This window comes from Tetrao urogallus (assembly GCF_951394365.1).
Source record: "Tetrao urogallus genome assembly, chromosome: Z".
Taxonomy (NCBI): Eukaryota; Metazoa; Chordata; class Aves; order Galliformes; family Phasianidae; genus Tetrao; species Tetrao urogallus.
The window spans coordinates 53,258,241-53,280,026 of NC_136816.1; the positions used below are offsets into that span (position 1 = coordinate 53,258,241).

The 21,786-nt window shown below is 41.3% G+C and overlaps 1 protein-coding gene across 2 annotated transcripts in view; it reads right to left on the reverse strand.

Annotated features, from left to right (window-relative positions):
* Window positions 1–16,156: 16,156 nt before the first annotated feature.
* CDK7 (cyclin dependent kinase 7) overlaps window positions 16,157–21,786 on the reverse strand; it is a gene marked incomplete at its 5' end in the record, with an annotated part of 28,136 nt that continues 22,506 nt past the window's right edge. For both annotated transcript variants that reach the window (XM_079548360.1, XM_079548361.1), the window contains 3 exons: window positions 16,157–16,428; window positions 18,096–18,245; window positions 20,518–20,604. In XM_079548360.1, the coding sequence (XP_079404486.1) occupies window positions 16,252–16,428; window positions 18,096–18,245; window positions 20,518–20,604 (414 nt within the window). In that variant the 3' untranslated portion in view covers window positions 16,157–16,251. The remainder of the gene's footprint in view (window positions 16,429–18,095; window positions 18,246–20,517; window positions 20,605–21,786) is intronic.

The following is a 21,786-nucleotide window of genomic DNA, read 5'->3' on the forward strand; positions in this document are numbered from 1 at the left end:
TCAACCACAACCTCAAGGGAGGACTCCTCATGTCAGGGCTGGTGGTAAGGGTCTAAACACAGGTCCTCTAATTTACCGCTCCTCTCTACAAAGTCAGCGCTGAAGAGAAAGAATAAAGAATTGAACTGCATGCAGGAAAGCGGTGTGGCCAGCAAACACACGATAGTAAACCACCAGTGCTTTTAACTTTGAAACAGTCAGGTTCTTGAGTCATGTGGTTTAGACAAGCATCACAGAATATATTCATTTTCTATTTCTGTTCCAGACTTCTTGTACAATCCCAAGAAACAGACTGGTCAGGTTTGGCTTAATTTCCACACATGTAAAATTAACTCAAAACATGAAAGAGGTTTTATAATAAAACTGTCTTGCAAGGGGAGACTGGGAAAGGATTATGTATGAGTGTGACGTGAGAGTACAAGGATCAAGAGTTTGGTGATGGAGAGAAAAACTTCTCCTCACATCATGCAGTCTTTTACTGTTTTGAATCACCCTGTCTTCTCAACTAGCATGAAGACCCAACCGTATCCCACTCTGAGCATGACAAGAGAGAGTCAGATAAGAGGGAAGAGAGACAAAGAACTGCCTATATTAATGACAGGCTTCAAACTTACATATCGGAGACTTCTTGCAGCATGCTAGGGATACACACTGCAATCTAGCAGCTTACATCTGCTGTCTAACCCAAAGTGTTAGCTCATTGTAATGCCCCTCCTCAGTGTTCTCAGAAAAACTTCATGCTTTGTGATAGCAGCAAGCATTCCCTGGGTGGAGAGCACAATTAACTCAAGTTCCACAAATGTCTCTTCATGCCAGCACTGTTATCCTTATGTCAGTGATCTGACATAAATAAATCCAGCCTCTTCACTGAAGAAAACAGTGAAGCTCTGTAGTGGACTTGCCAATTAGTTGGTCAGAGCCTTGGGATGTACTCTGTGGCTTTTTTAATGAAACATTTGTCACAAGGAAGGCTTGGATTTTCCTGCTGTGTTGATGGCAAGCATTAAACATGGTAATAGCTAAGGGATGACCAGATGTTACTTTATGTAAAGAACAGTTGCTCTGAAACAAACCATGCATTCAGAATAAGGTTTACCCATCACGTGTAGATTCTGAAATCAGATAACATTACTGTATTCTGCAAATCTGATTAACTGGCCAGAAATCTTCAGCCAGTAATTCCTACCTCAGACCATTCCTGTTGGCAGGATGAAGAGCATGTCTTTGAAGAAATGCTAAATCTGATCTATGACTTTCAAGTGGTGGGGAATTCACAGCTTCAACAGAGAAAGGAAAAGTGCTTTTGTCTTCTTTTGCATAGGAGATTTTAAAAACATAGATTTACTGAGATTTAATGTGTCAGAACAGGGAAAAGACATACATGTAAACAAAGATTATACTGCCTGAACCTGTCAGACTGAGAGGTGAGAGGCAAATGAAGGCATCAAATGGTCAACTTGAGGAATACCAAGGAATGGACTTTAGACTCTGGTCTCAGTTTGGATGCTGAGGAGCAAGGAAAGAAGAAAAGTGCTTGGTTAGTAGTTGTAACTGTGTTGCCAGGAAAAATGCTAGTAAGAAGCCAATTGTTCTCCAGGAGCAAACCAGTTTCCACTCTCAGTAAATATACAAACAGCATAGTAGAACATGAAGCCTCAGAAACATCTGCCTTTGAGTCACTCACCTTCAGGCAGCCTACAAAACTGACTGCAAGATTTCTAACCCTATTTCACATGCACTAGTGCCCTTCTGTGGCACATCAGCTTTGCTCGAGCTGCCAGGAAAGGTATTACCCTTGGATCACAACTGCAGTTTCACTTGCAGCATTGCACTTTAACCTGCATCTGCTTTACTTATTCCCAGCTCATTTCTACATGTATTATTGTATCAGAAACTGCCATTCTCACTATCCCCCTTCACTGTGAGAAGAATGCAATATTACCCGTTCCATAGAGAACTCAAAATCTGTTTAGTGGTGAAACAAAAAGCTTTTTGGCACAGCACAGAGAAATCATAGCTGAGCAGGAATGCTCAAGGACTCTCTGCTTCTTGAGGACTCACACAGTATGAACCAGTACAGTCTATTTTATTGTAAGAAAACTACAAACTGTGCCATTTTGTTCACACCTTCTCAAATGAAGCTGCAACTAGGAATGGTGCATTTTCTGTTGTGGAATTCCATGACTTTTCAGTAATTAAAAATAATTTGGTCTGTGCCAACTAGCGAGGAGAAGGAGGAAGGCTGCATGCAATGAGAATAAATTTGCTGTTTGGCTGTGATTCAGGTGAAATGAAATACATAAAAATTTTCCAAATATAAATGCAATCAGAAAGAAAACAAAACCAAAATCTATTACATATGGTGGTGACAGATACAATCTGTTCATTTTTATAGAGTAAGTCTATGCCTTATTGTCTATTAACCTACAAACAATTTTAGATCGCTTTTTAGGTAAAAGTGTGTTTTGCTTTAGCCTAGAAATGAAACAGCAATCAAAACTCTGTTTATGGGAAGGAGGGGAAATATGCGTGCACAAACGCACGTGCACATGTTCTGGAAATGACCACTTAGATCCAAATGGGACCTTTTACACAGTTAATGACATAACCACTGCAGTGTTTCCTAAAATAGTTTCCTGTGGAAAACTTACTCCAGTTAAAGGGAGCACCATACAAAGGTGCCAACAGAGAGCAAAAATAATTTATGTACAACCTGTGTGCTACTGCAAGACCATCCCTACCTCACAGTCTGGATTACTGCAGGCCATAATAAACACATACATTCTCATTTTTTTCCTAAGTATGCACCATCACTTCTTTTTACCTGGAGATTGTTGAGCACTTCTTCCCAAATCCTCCTAAGAAGCCAAGAGCTTCCAGAACACTTGGAAATGTTCTAGAAGCCAGTGCATGTAAGAATCATATCAGTATCAGTTGCCACAGCATAGTTCAGTTGTAGATCTGACAAAAAGCCACTGGGAATAGCCGACTTGAGCACAAAGGTAAGCAGTCATAGCATCTTATATGTTTTAATGCTTGACTCAGCGCAGGAAGCCCAAGAGCGACGTATGGCCTATTGCACTGTCTACCAGGGGCACCAAGTTCTTGGCTGATCTTATTTACAGCTTTGGAAGGAAAGGAAATTGCAAAAAGGGAAAAATCTAGAAGGAAAAAAAAGCAAGAGGAGAAAGAGCATTACAATAATTGCTCCAAAGGGTCCACTGGCACTTGAAAAATATCTAAATTTTCTGTTGTTTTCTGATGTATGAGCTCATAGAAACCATTGGCCTTCCAGGCTGCAAGTGCACAACTGCTTAATCATATTAAGTTTTTCATCAACCAGGACTCCTAAGTCCATCTCAGCAGGGGTACTCTCAAGGAGTCCTTCTCTCAACTTGTACATATATATGGGATTACCTTGACTGAAGTACCCTGCACTTTGCTGTGTTGAACCTCATTAGGTTCACAAAGGCCCTCTTTCCAAGTTCATCAAGGGCCTTCTGGATGACATCCCTTCCTTCTGCTGTATCAATTGCACTGCTCAGCTTGGTGTCATCAGCAAACTTGCTAAGGGTGCAATCCCATCATGTCACTGATAAGGATGTTAATGAGTACTAGACTCAAGATGGACCCGTGGGGGACAGTGCTCATGACAGGCCTCTACCTGGACATATGTCTGCCTTCTGGCTGTGACCTTCCAGCCAGTTCCTTGACCACCAAATAGTCCATCCTTCAAATCCAAATCTCTCCAAATTAGAAATAAGGATGTGGTGGGGGACTACATCAAAGGCATTGCACAAGTCCAGGTAGATATCATCAGTTGTCTCCCCTTAGTCCACTGATGCTATCACTCCCTCATAGAAGGCCACCATATTGGTCAAGCATGACCTTCCTTTGGTGAAGTCACATTGGCTGTCTTAGATCACCTGCTTGTCCCTCATGTGCCTTAACATATATCTTCCAGGAGGATCTATTTCATGATCTTCCCAGGCATAGACATGAGGCTCACTGGCATGTAGTTCCTCGGACCCTCCTTCTCTTCTTGTACATGGGACTGATGTTTCCCTTTTTCCAGCCCCTGGGGACTTCACCTAACAGCCAGGACTTTTCAAATATGATGGAGAGTGGCTTGGCAGACACATCAGCCAGCTCCCTTAGGACCCTAGGATGCATGTCTTCTGGCCCCATGGACTTGTACATTCAGTCTCATGAGTTAGTCTCAGACTTGCCCTGCCCTGGAGGGCAGTTTGCTCCCCCATTTGCCATCTAGAGATTCAGCTTGAGGTTCAAGGATGTGAGGTTCAGGGATATGAGAATCCTGGCTGCCAATGAAGACAGGCAAAGAACTCAATGAGTACCTCAGCCTTTTCAGTATCTGTTGTAGCCAGTTTTTTCTCATTTACCAGGGGAGGGGTTTCCTGGAAGGAGTCTAGCTGAGAGCCACAAAGATGATAAAGGGCCTGGAGCATCTCCTGTGCGAGGAAAGGCTGAGTAACCTGGGTCTGTTCAGCCTAGGGAAAAGAAGACTATGAGGGTATCTGTTTAATTTATGAACATCTAAAGGGAGGTGGGAAGCAGATGGATGAGGCCAGGCTTATCTCAGTGGTGCACAGTGATAGGACAAGGAGTAATGGCCCAAAACTTGAACATAGAAAGTTCCATACAAACATGCAGAAGAAATTTTTTACGGTAAGGGTGACGGCGCACTGGAACAGATTGCTCAGAGAGGTTGTGGAGTCTCCTTCTTTGGAGATATTCAGGACTTGGCTGGGTGCTGACCTGTGTGACCTGTTGTAGGGTTACATTGCTTTGCACTGAACTCTACAGTTGGTGTATGTGCACACTACTTACTGACCTTTTAGCCCAAAACCATGTAAAACCAAGAGACACTATTCTTTCTCACCTGTCAGCAAGTACATCCAGTAGAGCTTTTAACTCCTAAATCACTTATTATATGATATCTCAAGTTACTTAGTAACTTACAAATAACTATCATAGACATTTAGCACTGGTAACACTAAGGACTTCATCCTTGTAGGAGACAGCAGAGTTCTCATTTGCTCATTTCTGGCACTTAGGTAACCAGCCAGCAGCTGGAGTGCTACCTTTTTAAGCTCTATTGGAATTAGTCATACAATCATAAAAATGACTTTGGTTGGAAGGGACATTAAAGACCATCTAACTCCAAGCCCCTACCATGGGCAGTGTACCACCCACCAGATCAGGCTATGCAGAAACCCATTCAACCTGGCCTTGAGTACCTCCAGGGATGGGGCACCCACTGCTTCTCTGGGCAGCCTGTGCCAGCGCCTCACAGCCCTCTCAGTGAAAATTTTTCTGCAAGTATCTAACCTAAATCTCCCCTATCTAATCTAAATTTCCCCTGACGTGTGGAAGACAAGAAGCCTGCATGTTCCCATGTTACTAAATAAGGTCAGAATAAGTGGGCTTATTATATAGAATCACTACAAGAATATGAAGTTAAAGGAGGCATAAACCACATGCTGAGCTGCAGGCCAATTCTCTGTCCTTACTGGAACTTCAAGCTGGCAATGAGGATACTCAGGGAGAAAAGTATTATGTTAAGATCAGACTGTTAGAATTCTTACCTCATTTGACCATCTGCCTTATTTCTTTGACAAACACTGCCTCCAGTGGCAGAAATAACACACATTTGAATGTACATCAGCTTGACTCCTGCAGTTAAGGCTGACAGATTAGAAATGGTCTCTACCATCACATACAAAGGTAAGAAAAAGATGGCAGCTGTGGCTGTCTTCTCTGTTGTCTTCCTCAGGATGCTGACGTGAAAAAAAGAAAAAAGAAAAAAAAAGGCAGTAACTTCCAGGTGTATTTCATAGCAAGATAAACTTTTACTTTTGTCAACTCAGTAATAGACTTCAGAATTGAAGATTACAATTGCCTGCTAATTTTCTGTTTAGTTTTCTTTATCAGTGAAGTCAGAGAGAGAGGAGACAGAGTGGAAAAGAAAAACAGAAAGAAAAATCTGATTCAGGGATGGCCTACACATTCCTTGAGATTACCCGCCCAGCAGTCTGTCCCAAACTAGAGATTCTGCAAAAACAAAGTACTTAGTTCATGTCCCATTGTCAAAGACAAGTCAGTGTAACCATTAGCATCTCTACTAACGTGACACAAATCTCATGGAGATCACAATAAGCCCCATTCCATTAAACATACTGAGAGCAAAACGCCACCCTCTCCTCTTTCTTCCCTTACGGCCCTTCTTTTCTTACCATTGTAATGGGTGCTGTTAGTATTTAGGTTTCTGGGCATAATTTATACAGATGCCACTAAAGGAAATAGTTACGACACTGCTAGCCTCTGTGAAGGCCACATAGCAGGATTCTCAGAAAGTTCTCCTGCAGGATCTGCCTTTGTCTGCAGATTTGATTATTGGAAGGAAGAGACAGAACTCCTCAAGTAATCATTTGAAATAACAAAGCTATCTAAAAAGAGACAATAGTTTTCTGAATAAGTTGCCCACAAATGGGGCGAAAAAAAAAATTAAAAAATGGGGTGAATGAACATAAACAGCAGGAGGACACTTCAATACCATCAGAATTGAGATTTTATTCCAGTTCTACCTGGGGAGCTTGAAAAACAGGTGGATATTGGAATTAAAAGAGGAACAAAGTTTGGCCATTTTGGATTCGTTAGAAAAATGCAAGCCTCATCTCTCAAGAAGCAAGAGCTAGCAACAACAGAGCTGCTACTGGAGCCTTTCTGCTGCTGATGGTGGTTTATAGGAAGAACAGATCTACTTCACAGCAGGCTTTTGTGAAGAATCAACAGACGGTTCTCCTATGCAGTACTGTACTTCGCGCTCTATAGGACTACAGCCATGCATGTAACTTCCCTAGCCTCTCACAGTACTGGATACCACAAAGCATACGTCATTAAACCTGCAAACTGTCCAGTTTAGCCCTCCAATAAGTTTCCCTATCTCAGTCTGAAAAGCTAAATCCAGACTTACTCCTTTTTTATCCTGTGATTTTATTACAGCCATATGGAGAGCACACCTTACTTACCTCAGACAGAGTTCATGTAACTATGTATGAAATGTAAGAGGTAACAGAGGGATTGAAAGAAAAGCTACTCAAATTATAGTTCTTTTGTGGAATTCCTCCCCTTCCTCAGAGAAGCAAATGAATGTTAAGAAGCTGCTGGTAAAGCCAGCTACTACTGTAGAGATTTATAAAGGAGCCTTTACATTGGAGTACACAAAGTGTAAGTGACCATGCACCACCAGAAGCAGTCAAGCAGAAGTTAAGAGGGCAGCAAGTCAAGAGAACAGGAACAGTCACAAAATCTAAGAGCAAGCACAGGTAGAAGGAAGAACTAGCAAAGCTCCCTGGAGTGCTGACAGAACCAAGGCCACAGGACAGGTAAAAGCGTAGGGCAAAAATGCAAAGCAACGGTGTTACTATTCCAACTGGCTCTAAGCTTGTTTGTCAAAACAGCATGAAGACTGCCAGACAGCACTGACACTAATGAAGAATTGAGGAGACAAGATGAGGACGCAGTAGCCAACAGTCCTAGTTCTCCAACTCACCACAAGAAATCCCAGTATCTGCGAAAAAAAATGCAACGCTTTGTTTAAAACAGAGCTCTTTCCCCTTCTGCATTTTGTGCTCTTAGAATGAGTTTTGCTGCTTTTATTGAGGCAACATAGTGGCAGAAAGAAACAGTTTTGATTAAATTATACAAGGAATATCAATGCAATGCATAGGAGTTTCTCAAATTCCAGTATCAGTAAATCTCAAGGTAAGGTTTGCCAAGGAAAGTACTACAATTCAGGAAGAAACAGTAGTGATTCACAGCTAAAAGCAAACTAACAAAAAAACATACATGCAAACAGACAGGAAAATGGTCTCAATCCAAGAGAGGAGGCATTTAGATTACATTCCATTTTGAGTAAGTGTACAAGAGAGACCTTTGTATAAGTGAGCACATTGCAGGCTCAAAATATTTATTTTATGTAGTAACTATTAATTGCTGCCATTCTGAACAGAAGCCAAGCAGGTTGCAATAGCTACATACTCAATGAGCTGGCATGATAAAATATAGTTAAAGCTGAGGTATGATTTGCATAATTGAAAGCTTGCAAAGCAAGCTTGTCACAGACAGTATTCAGATAACTAATTGCATATTAAGCTATAGCTACCAGATGTCCTAAATATTCCTTCCAGAGATCTGATTGAAGACACAAAAGCTAAGTCAAACTATTCCAAAGCCTGGAATAAAAGAATAACCAACAAAAACCTTTGTGCTGATGCTTTCTCTAGTCTTATCTTATTGTGGTGTACATATACTTTATCTATGGGCAACATCACCATCAAAAGCAAGGCAGTTTTTGTTCCTTCTGTGACACAGAAGGCTTTGTACTGGAACAGGCTGCCCAGGGCAGCTGACAAATCTTCTCTGGAGATATTCAAGACCCACCTGGACACTTTCCTGGGCAACCTACTGTAGGGAACTGCTTTAGCAGGGGTTTGGGCTAGTTAGAATCACAGAATCACAGAATGGCTTGGGTTGGAAGGGACTTCAAAAATCAAATAGTTCCAACTCACCTGCCACAGGAAGGGTTGCCAGCGACTCAGGCTGCCCAGGAACCCATCAATCCTGGCTTTGAACTCCTCAATGGATGGGGCATCTACAGCTTCCCTGAACAGCCTTTGCCTGTGCCTCACCACCCTCTGAGTGAATAATTTATTCCTAGCATTAAACCTAATCCTTCCCCCCTTTCAGTTTAAATCCATTCCCCTTTGTCCCATCACTATCTACGTGAGTAAAATGCGCTTCCCCTCCTGCTTGTAAGCTTCTTTAAAGTACTGGAAGATCACAGTGAGGTCTCCCTGGAGTCTTCTCTTCCCCAAGCTAAACAATTCCAAATCCCTCAACCTTTCATCGTAAGAGAGGAGCTCCTGCCTTTGATCATCTAGATGGGTTTCCTCTGGATCCGCTCCACTAGCTCCGCATCTTTCTTTTGCAGGAGACTACAGGCCTGGACACAGTAGTTCAGATGGGGCCTCATGAGGGCAGAGCAGGGGGGAATCACCTCCCTCTCCATGATGGCCACTCCTCTTTTGATGGGAGAAGTTTTGGTGGTCAAAGGCCTTGCACAAGTCCAGGTAGATGATATCAGTTGCCCTTCCTTGGTCCACTGGTACCATCACTCCATGATGGAAGGCCACCAGAATAATAAGGCATGATGTGCTGTTGCCGAAGTCATGCTGGCTGTCTTGGATCACCTCCTCATCTCACATGTGCCTTAGCATAGTTTCCAGGAGGATCTGCTCCTTGACCTTTCCAGGCACAGAGGTGAGGCTCACTGGACTGTAGTTCCCCAGGTCTTCCTTTCTCCCTTACATAAAAACGGGAGTGCTGATTCCCTTTTTCCAGTCCCTGAGGACTTCACCTGACAACCGTAAGTTTCAAACATGACAGAGAGGGGCTCAGAAATCTCCTGCAGGACACTGGGATGCATACCATCCAGCCCCGTAGACTTGTACATGTGCATTCTCATGAATGCTTGTTGCAATCTTATACTTAGAAAGATTTTGATGCTCTGAGCCCTCCTTGGAAATTCAGGGACACAAGAGACTTGGGAAACCTGACTGGCAGTGAAGATAGGGGCAAAGAATTCATTAAATTACTCAGCCTTCTCCACAGCAGAGGAGGCTAGATTTTCCTTTCCATTTATTAGAGGGGGTACACTCTTCTTTGACTGTATCTTTTACCAATGTACATAAATAAATCCTTCCTGTTTTTTACAACCCTTGCCAAGCTTAATTCCATCTGCACCTTGGCTTTCCTGATCCCATCCCTGCACATCCTGAAAGCATCCCTGGATTCCTTCCAGGCCATCCATTCCCATTTCCACTGCTTCAGCAGATCCTTGTTCAGCCATGCTGGTTTTCTGCCTCCTCTGATTTCTTATGCTGGCAGACGGAAAGCTCTTGTGCTCTCAGAAACATGAAACAGTGCATGCTGCCAGCTTTGTTCCTTTCCTTTGTCTCTAAAGACAGTTTCCCAGGAGATCACTTCCAACAATTGATGTTTGTAGATGCTTGCTGAATGTTTATGGGGACCTATGAACATTCCACTGATTGGAAAAGGGAAAGAATAAACTCATTTTCAAGGAAGCAAAAAAAAACAAAAAAAGAAGAAGAAGATCCAGGGAACTACTGCCCAATCAGTCTCACCTCTGTGTCTGGCAAGACCATAGAGCAGATCCTCCTGAAGGCTCTGCTAAGGCACTTGGAAAATAAAGGTGAGGTGACTGGTGATAACCAACACAACTTCACCGTGGGCAAATCCTGCTGACAAACTTGGTGGTCTTTCATGATAGAGTTACAGCATCAGTGAGTAAAGGAAGAGTAACTGATGTCATCTATCTGGACTTCTGCAAAGCGCTGACACTGTCCCGCATGACATCCTGCTTGCCAAACTGGAGAAAAATGGATTTGATGGATGGACCACTTGCTGGGCAAGGAATTGGCTGGATGGTCACTCTCGGAGTTGTGATCAACAGTTCAACATCCAAATGGAGACCAGTGACGAGTGGCTTTCCTCAGGGACTGGTGTTGGGATCTGTGTTATTTAACATTTTTGTAGGCGACATGGACATTGGGATCAAGTGCGCTGTCAGAAAGTTTGCAAACAACATCAAGCTGACTGGTACAGTTGACATGCTAGAGGGAACAGATGATATCCAGAGGGACCTGGACAGGCTTGAGAGGTGGGCCCATGCCAACCTCATGAAGTTCAACAAGGCCAACTGCAAGGTCCTGCATTTGGACTGGGGGAATCCCAGGCACAGACAGGTTGAGTGGAGAATGGCTTGAGAGCAGCCCTGAGGAGAAGGATTTGGGTATGTCGGTTGATGAAAGACTCAACAAGAGCTGGCAATGTGTGCTTGCAGCCCAGAAGGCCAACTGCATCCTGGGTTGCATCAAGAGAAGTGTGACCAGCAGGTTGAGAGAGGTGATTTTATCCCTCTGCTCTCGTGAGACCCCACCTGGAGTACTGCAACCAGTTCTGGGGCCCCCATCACAAGGACATGGAGTTGTTGGAACAGATTCTGGGGAGGGCCACAAAGATGATCAGAGGGCTGGAGCATCTCCCCTATGAAGACAGGCTGAGAGAGCTGGGGTTCAGCCTAGAGATAAGAAGGCTCCAAGGAGACCTGATAGCTGCCTTCTAGTACCTGAAGAGAGCCTCCAGGAAAGCTGAGGAGGTATGGGGGATGGAGAGGTTGGTTTGACCTCTTTGAATGCCAACTTTCTGGGAAAGAGAAAGAGGATGTTTTGCAGCTAAGCATAAGATAAACTCGATGCTGTTATGAAGATTTGTTAGAAAACTTGCTTGCTTTCTAGCCACTGGATTGTTAGTGGAAATGTACTGAATACACGTTGGAATATAAAAAGCTTGCTTGGGAAAATAAAGTGGAATCTTTTGCACGAGAACGCTGTGTCGTGTTGCTAGCCTGCAACAAGGAGGGTCTTTTTATAAGGGCACGTATCAACAGGATGAGGGGAAACAGTTTTAAGTTGGAAGAGGGTAGATTTAGACTAGATAATAGGAAGAAATTCTTCACTGTGACGGTGCTGAGACACTGGAACAGGTTACCCAGTGAGGTTGTGGATGCCTCCACCCTGGAGGTCCTCAAGGCCAGGCTGGATGGGGCTTTGAGCAACGTGGTCTAGAGGGAGGTGTCCCTGCCTACAGCAGGGGGTTGGAATTAGGTGATCTTAATGGTCCATTCTAAATCAAACCATGTTATGATTCTATGATTCTGATTGAACAGTGGATGTGTGCACAGTGAAGTGGTGGATGGTGACTTTCAGCAGTGGTGACAGTGATGTGAAAGACAAGCCACATTCCAGACAGCCTTGTACAGCTGCCACGCCACAAAATAACAAGCGTCTCAATCAGCTCATCCGCTCAAATTGGTGGATTATGACCAGGGAACTGTATACAAATCTGAAAATTGGCTTCAGTGTGTTGGAACCAGTGGTGGCAACATTGTAATGCAGACTTTTGTTCGTTGCTGGTGAAAATGCATATTAGTGGTGACTATGATGAAAAACAGTGTCCCATATCTGTAAATTTGACCTTTCAAGTGGTGTTATTGTCCTCTTTATATCCATTGTAGTTTCCACAGAAACTGCAGCAGCATAGTGCAGTGCGCAGTCTTCCACAGGAGACGTCACTTTCAGGGCAACCTACATTCATTAGAAGATGGAATGCTAAAAGCAGTTCATAGGTGGGAAAACGACAGTGCCTCAACAGGTATCCCAGAGATCCACTGCACTATGGTGGACATACAATTAAGCTGCATCAGCAGCACCTACTGGCTTGTTTTGTTCCACTGGAGAAGTCCGGTTGCCCAACACTTTGCAACAGAGCTAAACTCAGTCTATGCACTGTGAAAAATGTTCAACAAACACACATTCACAGGTCTGGTGTAGTTTCCCAAACTGGGTCTCCCTCTACCCCTATTGCAATCCTGGCTGTGAAGAAAACAGTATTTATATGTTCCCAGGCAATCTCTCCCAGAAGACTAGAATGTGTGGTAAGAAAAACAACCCAACCACTTCACAGTCATTGTGAGCACCACATTGTTTTCAGTACAGTGAACATATCCTTTGAAATTCATAAGGCAAGCTGTCTGAGTGAGTACATGCAAACTTAGTTGTTACACTGGCATATGAACTGAAACAAAAAGCCTCCCGTCTTTCTCTTATAGTGATATAGTTTTTCCAACACACACTGTGAGTGCTGGCAGACAGCCACGTACATTTAAGCTCCAGGTGCCACACTTGCCATCTTCCTCTGAAGGATGGGCCTCTGTAAAGGAGTGCATGTGATTCAACAGAAAGGGTCTACAAAATTGGTCTGTGTAAATCAGCAGCATGCAGGTGGTTCAGACTTGTACCTCAAAACATGAGTCAAAGCAGTGAGACAGCAAATCAGAGAGAGGGACCATCTTGCTTTTTAAGCAGCATTTTATTTAAAAAAAAATTAAAAACTTCAGTTGTATTAATAAAATATTACGTTCACGTTTTACATATTAATATATTCTAAAAATAACCATCCAGTGACTATTACAGAGTTTTTCATGGTTGGGACTCAGGTCACTTGAGCTCTCATTTTCATCTGCCATCCACAGCAATCAAAAAATCAATTTTTTTGGTAGTCCTGAAAAGTGTAAATCACATTGTTAGCACAGTAAAGGGGTAATGATGAGTGATCTTTTTCACACACAGTCAGTACCCAGCAGAACTGTCTTTAGGAGGTAACAGCTCTTTAAGTCTGTGACTTACCTTCAACCACATTTCTGTTAGTATCAACTGCAGAAATGAGGGCAGCAGCACTTCTGCATTAGCATAATGCACCTCTTGTCCTCTAATTTATTCATGTACTGCTTATTTATAATCTTGATAGAATAAACCACAGCTGCCTTCTGGAATGGATACAAAGTTTTCTATAGAAGGATCCAACAATTTTTACATGTCCTATAAGCAAGTGTCCTCTAATATAAATTAACAATGAATCATTCCCACAAACCTTAAGCAAACACCCAAATTACAGAAGTGCCTTTAAACATTAGTAGGCTGTTGTTTTTTTTTCCAAGCCAGTGTAGAATAGCACAGGAAACCTGCCTAATCTCAGATCTGTACTATCTTAGGAAAGAGATCACTGCTGTATTCTGTATTCTCAATTTTATGAGCTTACAGCTCTGTAGAAATGCAAATTAACAGGACTGGAAGTTTGCATCCTGAAGAAGAAGTGCTCCATTTGATTGTTTTCCAGAGTGGAAAAGGTGGACAACCAGCGGACATCAGTGCCTCCACCTACCTTACTGATTAGAAATAAGTGGCAGCAGTAGCCAGCAATTATGTATAATACTTTTTTACAGGCTCTCATTCATGTACTGCTAGTTTTCCCTTGGCAATAGATTTTTTTTTTGAAAAGTACAGCTGCTGCACATTTAAATTTAGTGAGCACTCCCCAAGGCAATCTTCTTGTGAAAAAGCAGCACTTCATGGGGATGGCATAAGTACACTCTTAGCAGCCAGTTTCTGATGACAAGATTTTACAAGAGGACGCTGACTGCTTCCCAGTTTAAGCTACTCAGTTTCTGCAGTGCTACCTCAACGGGGCTGGGGGAGATGCTGTGCAAGAACAAGCACATACAAGCCTGAGAATTTCAAGGGATTACTCACTTCAAAATGATTTTTGCACATTTCTACTTTCAACAGCAGTAAAAAGATGCTGCACTCTTAAAAAAGACTGGTTCTTCCAATATTCGCTTCAACTTCATTTTAACTTCAGAAGACTGTGCCATATAAGGGTATCAGACCAAATCCAGGAGAGCAGATCTGTTGGCTGTAACACTGGTTCTCTCTTTCTAAGCTGGTTGGGACTATTAAGATCTACACTTTTGATACATTCAGGTTCCACCAGCAACACAACATAATTTTCTGACATGCTTCAACAAGCACTTGAAGCAAGTGATGCTGCTTTTCATGCTGACAATAAAATACCTCAAAAAGTAACGCTGAATTCCTAAATGCCTTATTTATATCTAAACTCTGAAGTCCTAGCCTTGTCCAAAGTCTGAGGCAGAAATTCCCCTTACTGAAGATCAGACTTTTGTAAAGATGTTAAAGCATGTTCTGATACAGCTCTGGAAACTCTGCTCACTGACAAATGCAAGATTTCAAGATTTTTTTTGTTTTGCAAGACTGCAAAACTGAGAAGCATTTCTTTCTCTTTCCTGTTGTTTAGCTAGCTGTATATTCTAGGGACATGGACCTCAAAATGTTAATTGCAGACACATGGTGTTAGGTGCAAGAGATAAAAAGCTTCAACTAATGACTTTAATGAATTACCTATGGTACTTGACAAATTCCCACATGTCAGCTGACCCGTGGTACTGAGGTCAGCAAATAGTTAACAGATTAAAGATTCTAATTCAAAGAAAAATTAAGCCAATGAGCTTGTGGGCAGTGCTTGGTGTGGGTGGCACTTGGGCTTTGGTGGGTGGTAGCTACAGGGTGGTTCTGGGTGGTGCTTAACGGGTCACGGGGCGGTCATGTGTCACGGTATATAGGTGGCTGCTGTGCAGCAATAAATGGCACTTGAGCTACACCCTATGGCGTGCGTCTCTCGTGCCCCTGTGACGGGTAGGGGTGCAGAAGGAGGGGTGCTGATAAGTGTTGTTATCTGGGCTGGGATTGTGTGGAGGTTAGCATCAGAGCTAATGCGTTTTACTTGTAATTTGACATAATCTAACACAACGGGTCAAAGTGCTTGAACAGTAAGATGAACTTAAATAATTTAGTTGTCCATCTGAGCTCATGAGGAAATGCAGTTTCATGGAAGCATTTCTGTTCCAGCAAGATATCACACTCTTGTATTGAAACAGCCTCATCCTGGTAAAAACAAAACTGGTATTAACCTACTATATAGCTATTAATGTAATCTAATTGCTACTATCTAGCAAATTCCTGCTGCCAAGATGACAGACTCCAAGCTCAAGAATTAATGTTTGCCTCTCTGCTACAAGGGCTGACTAGTTTAGTGTCACATACAGCTGTTGAGTCCACAAACCTTTTCTTGCTATGAGGGTATGAAGTATGTACTACTGTTTGAGGAAAACTGGAGGTTCCGTATGGAAGTAAATGTTAGGGGATAGGCTTGCTTCTTAAAAGGATCACTGTAATGTACTGAGATCTTCCTTACCCTGCATGGTCTTAACAGTTCATTTGCCTAGTCCAAAGGAGATAGCAGAAATCCCTTTAAATTTGACTTACATTCTTTAATCTATCACATAAAAGAAATACCATATTTATTTCTTATTTCTCCCTTCTTTTTTCTAAGTGATATGAAGTTTATTAACTCACAGAGAATTTTCTTGTTTGCTTGAGAAAACAAGAAGAAAGTCTGATAGCCTCTCATTTAGTAGATAATACCACACTCCATTAAAAGATTAATGGTATTTCTTCTAATTAGCAGATCTGTAAAGCATAGCAGAAGAGTCTTTTGGTACCAGTTCTGTTAGATTATAGAATTAAGCCATTCTTACCTTCAAGTGCTTATCTGAAAACACAAATCCTAAAGGGCTCCAGATGGTACTGGTATCCAGGGTTATTATCCATTCAGAGAGTTTTTATGTTTTGAAATACTGGAAGTACAGTTTTCTCTTGTGTTCCCATTTTAAATCAGGTGAAACATTAAAAATTTACCTTGATCTACTCCCTCTCCTCGTTTCCTTTTTAAATTCAAAAGTGTGTGTTGTTGCTCCTTTACAGCTTCTGCAGCACAGTTGGGTCTGGGTAGCAGATATCCTGGAGTGGGTCCTGGTCGATTACTGAAATATTTCTGTTTCAATGCCTTAAAAGCCAAAAAAAAAAAAAAAAAAAAGGGAATTAGTATAAGCATCAGAACTTCACATATGAAGAGACTATAATTAAATAAATAGATTTTAACTGAGACTTCAGAAACTACTTAAGCATCTTTGTACTGAAAGATAGCAAGATTTAATATTCTCAGTGACTACCATGGTACTTTGTTAGCTAAGAGATAACCGCAAGCTCACTTCTAGCTAGCACTCAAACATTCTAACAAAACTCTAGATGACACTGCAGGAGATCAGTGAGTTTCTAGCTCTGAAGAACTCACTTTCTGAATAAAGAGAAGAGATACATGAGTAAAGATGGAAGTGAGAAAAAGAGATTAAAATAGCGTAACCAAAGTTTTGAACACTATTGTTTTGCTAGCTTTTAAAACCGGTCTTCCTATTCATTAACTGTGCTGCTTCTACAGTGTAAAATGCAAGACGACGTAGTTTGAATGAGCATGTAAGCAAGATTAACTTGATGTAGAAAAATTACATACCCTATTTTAAATTTTAGCAGTTCCACAGCTTCCATTTACTATGCTTTATGGCTTTACTTATGTAGTCTGTTAGCTCTACGCTAATTTTGCTTATGCCAGTTACAAAGTATTCAGTACCATGTATAAATCAAGCCAATATGGTATGCAGAAATTGCTTCCTACCTTACACTATGGAGATGTCATTAAAAACATAAGACTAGAAAAATCACATAAATTCAAGTCACCATCTTACAATATGGCCTGGAAAATGTCTTCATATATATGAGTTAATGTAGGAATTGTCTCAAGCATGCTGCAACTAGTTACTTGGGAAGACTTATTTTATTTACTTTATTTACTTATTTTTTATTTATTATTATTTATTTATTATTTTATTATTTATTCACTTTGTTTACTTATTTTTAGAGATGGTGACTTAAAAAAAAAAAAAAAAAAAAACCACCACACAAAACAAAACCCTTCAATATGCTCTCAAAAAGTCAATTCGTTCAAGGGTATCTAACATGCACTGAGATTTGCCTTGTCCAGCAAGCCATGAGGGAGTCCCAGCCTTGCAGTGGGGGTGTGCATGCTACCCTGTAACTGTGAGGCGATAAATATTTGAATTAGTTGCCGTGCCTAGCCCACGACAATAATCCTATTTTCAACTAGAACGGAACATTCAGCAAGATTTTAATCCAAAGTCATTTATTTCTACCCAATAAACAGTAGTGAAACTGAGATCAATTTTACTCAAGCAAGATGGAAACTGAAATTCAGATCAAGACAATGGCTTAAATCACCAGATGTCCATTTTAAAAAAGAACCAAGAAAGTTTAAATGAAATTGGAGACTGGACGAATTAAAGATGAAAACATTTTAAAAGCAGGGAATAAAACATACTATGTTAAGATTTACTCGCTAGCTTATGAAACTGAATTTTGAATGTTGACTATGATCATCTGGCTCATACACTTTTTAGTTGTCTACCTTGGCTACATAATTGGGAATGGTGATTATCAGAGTGTTATTTCAAATTTTTCTGTATAACATGTAGGAAATACGCTTACAGTATTTCACAGACAGATATTCCATTTCAGACCTGGCTTCTTAGCTTCAGAACACATTTATCTGATGTTTTGAGTATGTTAATGAAGATCAGAACACATACAGGTGTACTATACCTGAGTGGCTGTAACTCTAGAACAAGGATTAAATGTAAATAATCCTTGTAGAAGACTAAGTAAATCATCTCCAGCTGCACTGAAGATATGTTGAAGAGGCATTCCAGGGAAAGACTTAAATGTGACGTAATCCGGAAGACTTGTCATTCCCTACAAAGACACAAAAATGGGATGTCTGTTTTTCAAGATTGAAGGAGTTTAGCTTTTCACAGAAATGAAACTTCATAAAGCTGTATCCACAGCAGAAGCTAACTGTTCTTCAGATACCCTATTAATACCTGATCACCGAGTGTGGGAATAACAGGTCATAAAAATTACTCTAAAAAAAGAATTGACGCAGTATCCATTACCAAGTAATCCTTCACCCTCTTGCTTCAGTAGTGAGGAGTACAATAGGAAACAAAATTAACAAAGGAAGCATGGAGGAACTTTACAGTGAGCGCAAAGTAAAACTAGCAGACAGTAGAAGAGACAAGATACACAGAGGAGCCAATGTGCACTTCCTCCTGGTAATATACTTCCTCTTCAAAGTTTGTCATCCATCATTAGCATTTTGAGCTACTTTTTCAAATGCATGTTTTATTTATGGGCTAAAGGGAAGGAAGGAAAAACCAGTTAAACAAAAGATGAATGGCATTTTTGCCCCCTTTAGGTACAAAAAAAAAAAAACCAACCAACCAACCCTTCTATTCAAATTTCACCATAAAACTAAACCAGTTACAATTATCTAGATGTCAGTAAGTATTTTAAACCTTTAAATCAACATAATTCAGTAAGTTTGCTCATCAAGTTTATTCAAGCTAAATAAAACACTAATGCTGTAGTAAAAAATGTGTGCAATCAGTTACAACTTTGACTGCAAAGGTTTCAATATTTGAAAATCATAGGTTTGGAAATAAATTTGAGAATGCATTATCTCTGTTGTGCTAGTGAATTTCCTGTCCTCTCCTTTTCTCACCTCCAAGAAAGAGAAAATATCACTGCAAAAATCTTTGCGCCTCCCTTTAAAATCCTAGCATAACAGAATTGCGTGGGGCTAGTATTGCCTTACACAAAATTTTTTCACATAGCTATAGATCCATTTAGTGACCACCTGAGGTAGCACCTAAGCGCCATTCATACAAAGGAAAACTGGCATACAGGAGGAACAGTTGCAGGATACAATGACCCCTGATCCCTCAGGGGTTGGTCCTGGGACCGGTGCTCTTCAACATCTTCATCACTGACACAGATGATGGCATTGAGTGCACCCTCAGCAAGTTTGCAGACAACACCAAGCTGAGCAGTGCAGTCGATATACTGAGGGAAGGGAAGCCATCCAGAGGGACCTGGACAGCCTGGAGAAGTGGGCCCATGAAAACATAAGGAGGTTCAATGAGGCCAAATGTAGAGTGCTGCACATGAGCCAGGGCAATGCCAGGTATTTGTACAAACAGGGAAGATCTCCTTGAGAGCAGCCCTGCACAGAAGGACTTGGGGGTCCTGGTGGACAAGAAGCTGGACATGAGCCAGCAGTGTGTGCTTGCAGCCCAGAAGGCCAACTGTGTTCTGGGTTGCATTAAAAAAGGGGTGGCCAGCAGACAGAGGGAGGTGGCTGTCCCCCTCTACTCGGCTCCTGTGAGCCCCATCTGCAGTACTGCATCCAGGCCTGGGGCCCCAGTACAGGAAGGATGTGGAGCTCTTGGAGTGGGTCCAGAGGAGGGCCACTAAGATGAACAGAGGGCTGGAGCTTATACGGAAAAAAGAAGTGCCCTGAGATGACTGACAACACCTAGCTATTCTGACTGAGCACAGCTAGACAGGTTATCATTCATGTTTTAGATGCAGCTTGTGTGGCAGATGAAGGCTTTGGGATACAATGCCACTGAAAGCCAGTGGTGCCAATCACAAAAAAAAAAAAAAAAAAAAAAAAAAAAAAAGAGGGTCCACTGCAGTGACAGACACTGATTTCTGTATATTACCAGAGAGTTATTCTGACAAACCATTTTGCCTCAGAACTGTTATTCTGTCTTTTAATGGATCCCGAATGAAAAACCTGGACAGCCCAACTTAAGGTTCTATAAATTGTTCCTAACATTGAAAGCAATTAAAGCCTTCCGAGTTAAAACATCAATACATCAAGAATCTCAAGAACATTAAGCAATCAATATTAATTTTATATCAATAGCATGGGAAACTGTGGACCAAGAAAGGAAATTAAGATGTCTCTCAACTGCTGCATGATGCTAATAACACTGTTGTAATGATTAGAGATTTGCTGAGATAGAAGTCTCAGCTGCTTATCTTCTTTCTTTGTGAGAGGCAGCTGCATTCTGAGAACTTAATAAAATATTCTGATACATTTTTAAAGTTAATTTCAAAAGCAAAAGCAGAGATTACTTCAAGTAAAATTAAAGTCAGAGTGTTAAACAAAAGGACTCACAGGCCACTGTTCTTCTGTTGGAGTGCCCAGTGTTTCAAAAATCCTTGTTAACTGGTCAAGATCAGAGTCTCCTGGCAAGAAAGGAACCTGAAGGAAGGCAACAGCTCATTTAAACTAAATTCTAGACTTAATTACAGAAATTATCTTAGAGTGGCTCCTCATAATTGCATTACACATTCAAACTGAAACATCTTTGTATACCATGTGCCTGTAACAAGGTACACCGAACACTTAAAGCTATCTAGTGACATCATACAGATTTTGAACGTTTCTTGTACCCCAGGCTTAGTATCACTGACTTGACAGAATAGAACAAAACATAACATTAAAACCATTACAGCATTAATGTAGAATCATTCTTTTATCAAGCTAAGTTGTTTTACCCTGAGCTGTAAATTTACAGTCTGTTGATCACAATAATCTTTCCAGCACCTACAACCTCAAGATAGGTGACATTACATGACATTATATATATAAACATTAATGTGGATTGCAACCACATTACAAAAGTGAGAATTAATAACAGTAGAACAAAGGAGCATCAAGAGAAATTATACTGACTCATATCCATAAAGGATTAAACTGCCCAACAAAGAACAAGATGTCAACTAAGCTAGGCAGAAGACAGAAAAAACGGCATGTCTGTCCAGTTTGAGCTGTCATTCATGCAATAGGCACACAGTGAAAGAAAAAAAAGGGACTTTGTGAACAAAAGTGAAGTTAGAGACAGTATTTTAATCATAAGGACAGAAAGAGCATAATGAACACTCCTGTAAGGCAGAGCACTCAATTTTGGTGCCTTGAAAGCCCATTGAAGATGTTTAAGAGCTTTTGTAAAGCTCCCGGAAATTTCACTATCCTTCAATCCAGTACACCAGGAAGAAGAAGAGACAGATACATTTAAAACTATCATAGTGATAAAACCTTGCCATAAACATCATCTGCTTCGTAAGAAAAATAAATAATTTAATAGAATTAGATCATGTCTTTGCTTTCTAACTTTCCACAAAGTATGCAACTTCAGAGGTCTAATCCACACCTGTCCAACCTGCAGCCCACACACAGCCTGGCCCAGCCTGCCCTGCAGCTGTTCCCTGCCCTGTACCATCACAGCAGTGGCTCTGCCCTGCCAAGTAGCCCAGCCCCGCCTCCAGCATGCAACCACTGCCAGCAACAACCAAACAGCAGTGTGCAACTGACACTGAAATGAAATCAGGGCATGGCGTGGATGCAGTGCAGTTAAGGCTCAAGTTAAGGCAAATAATTGCA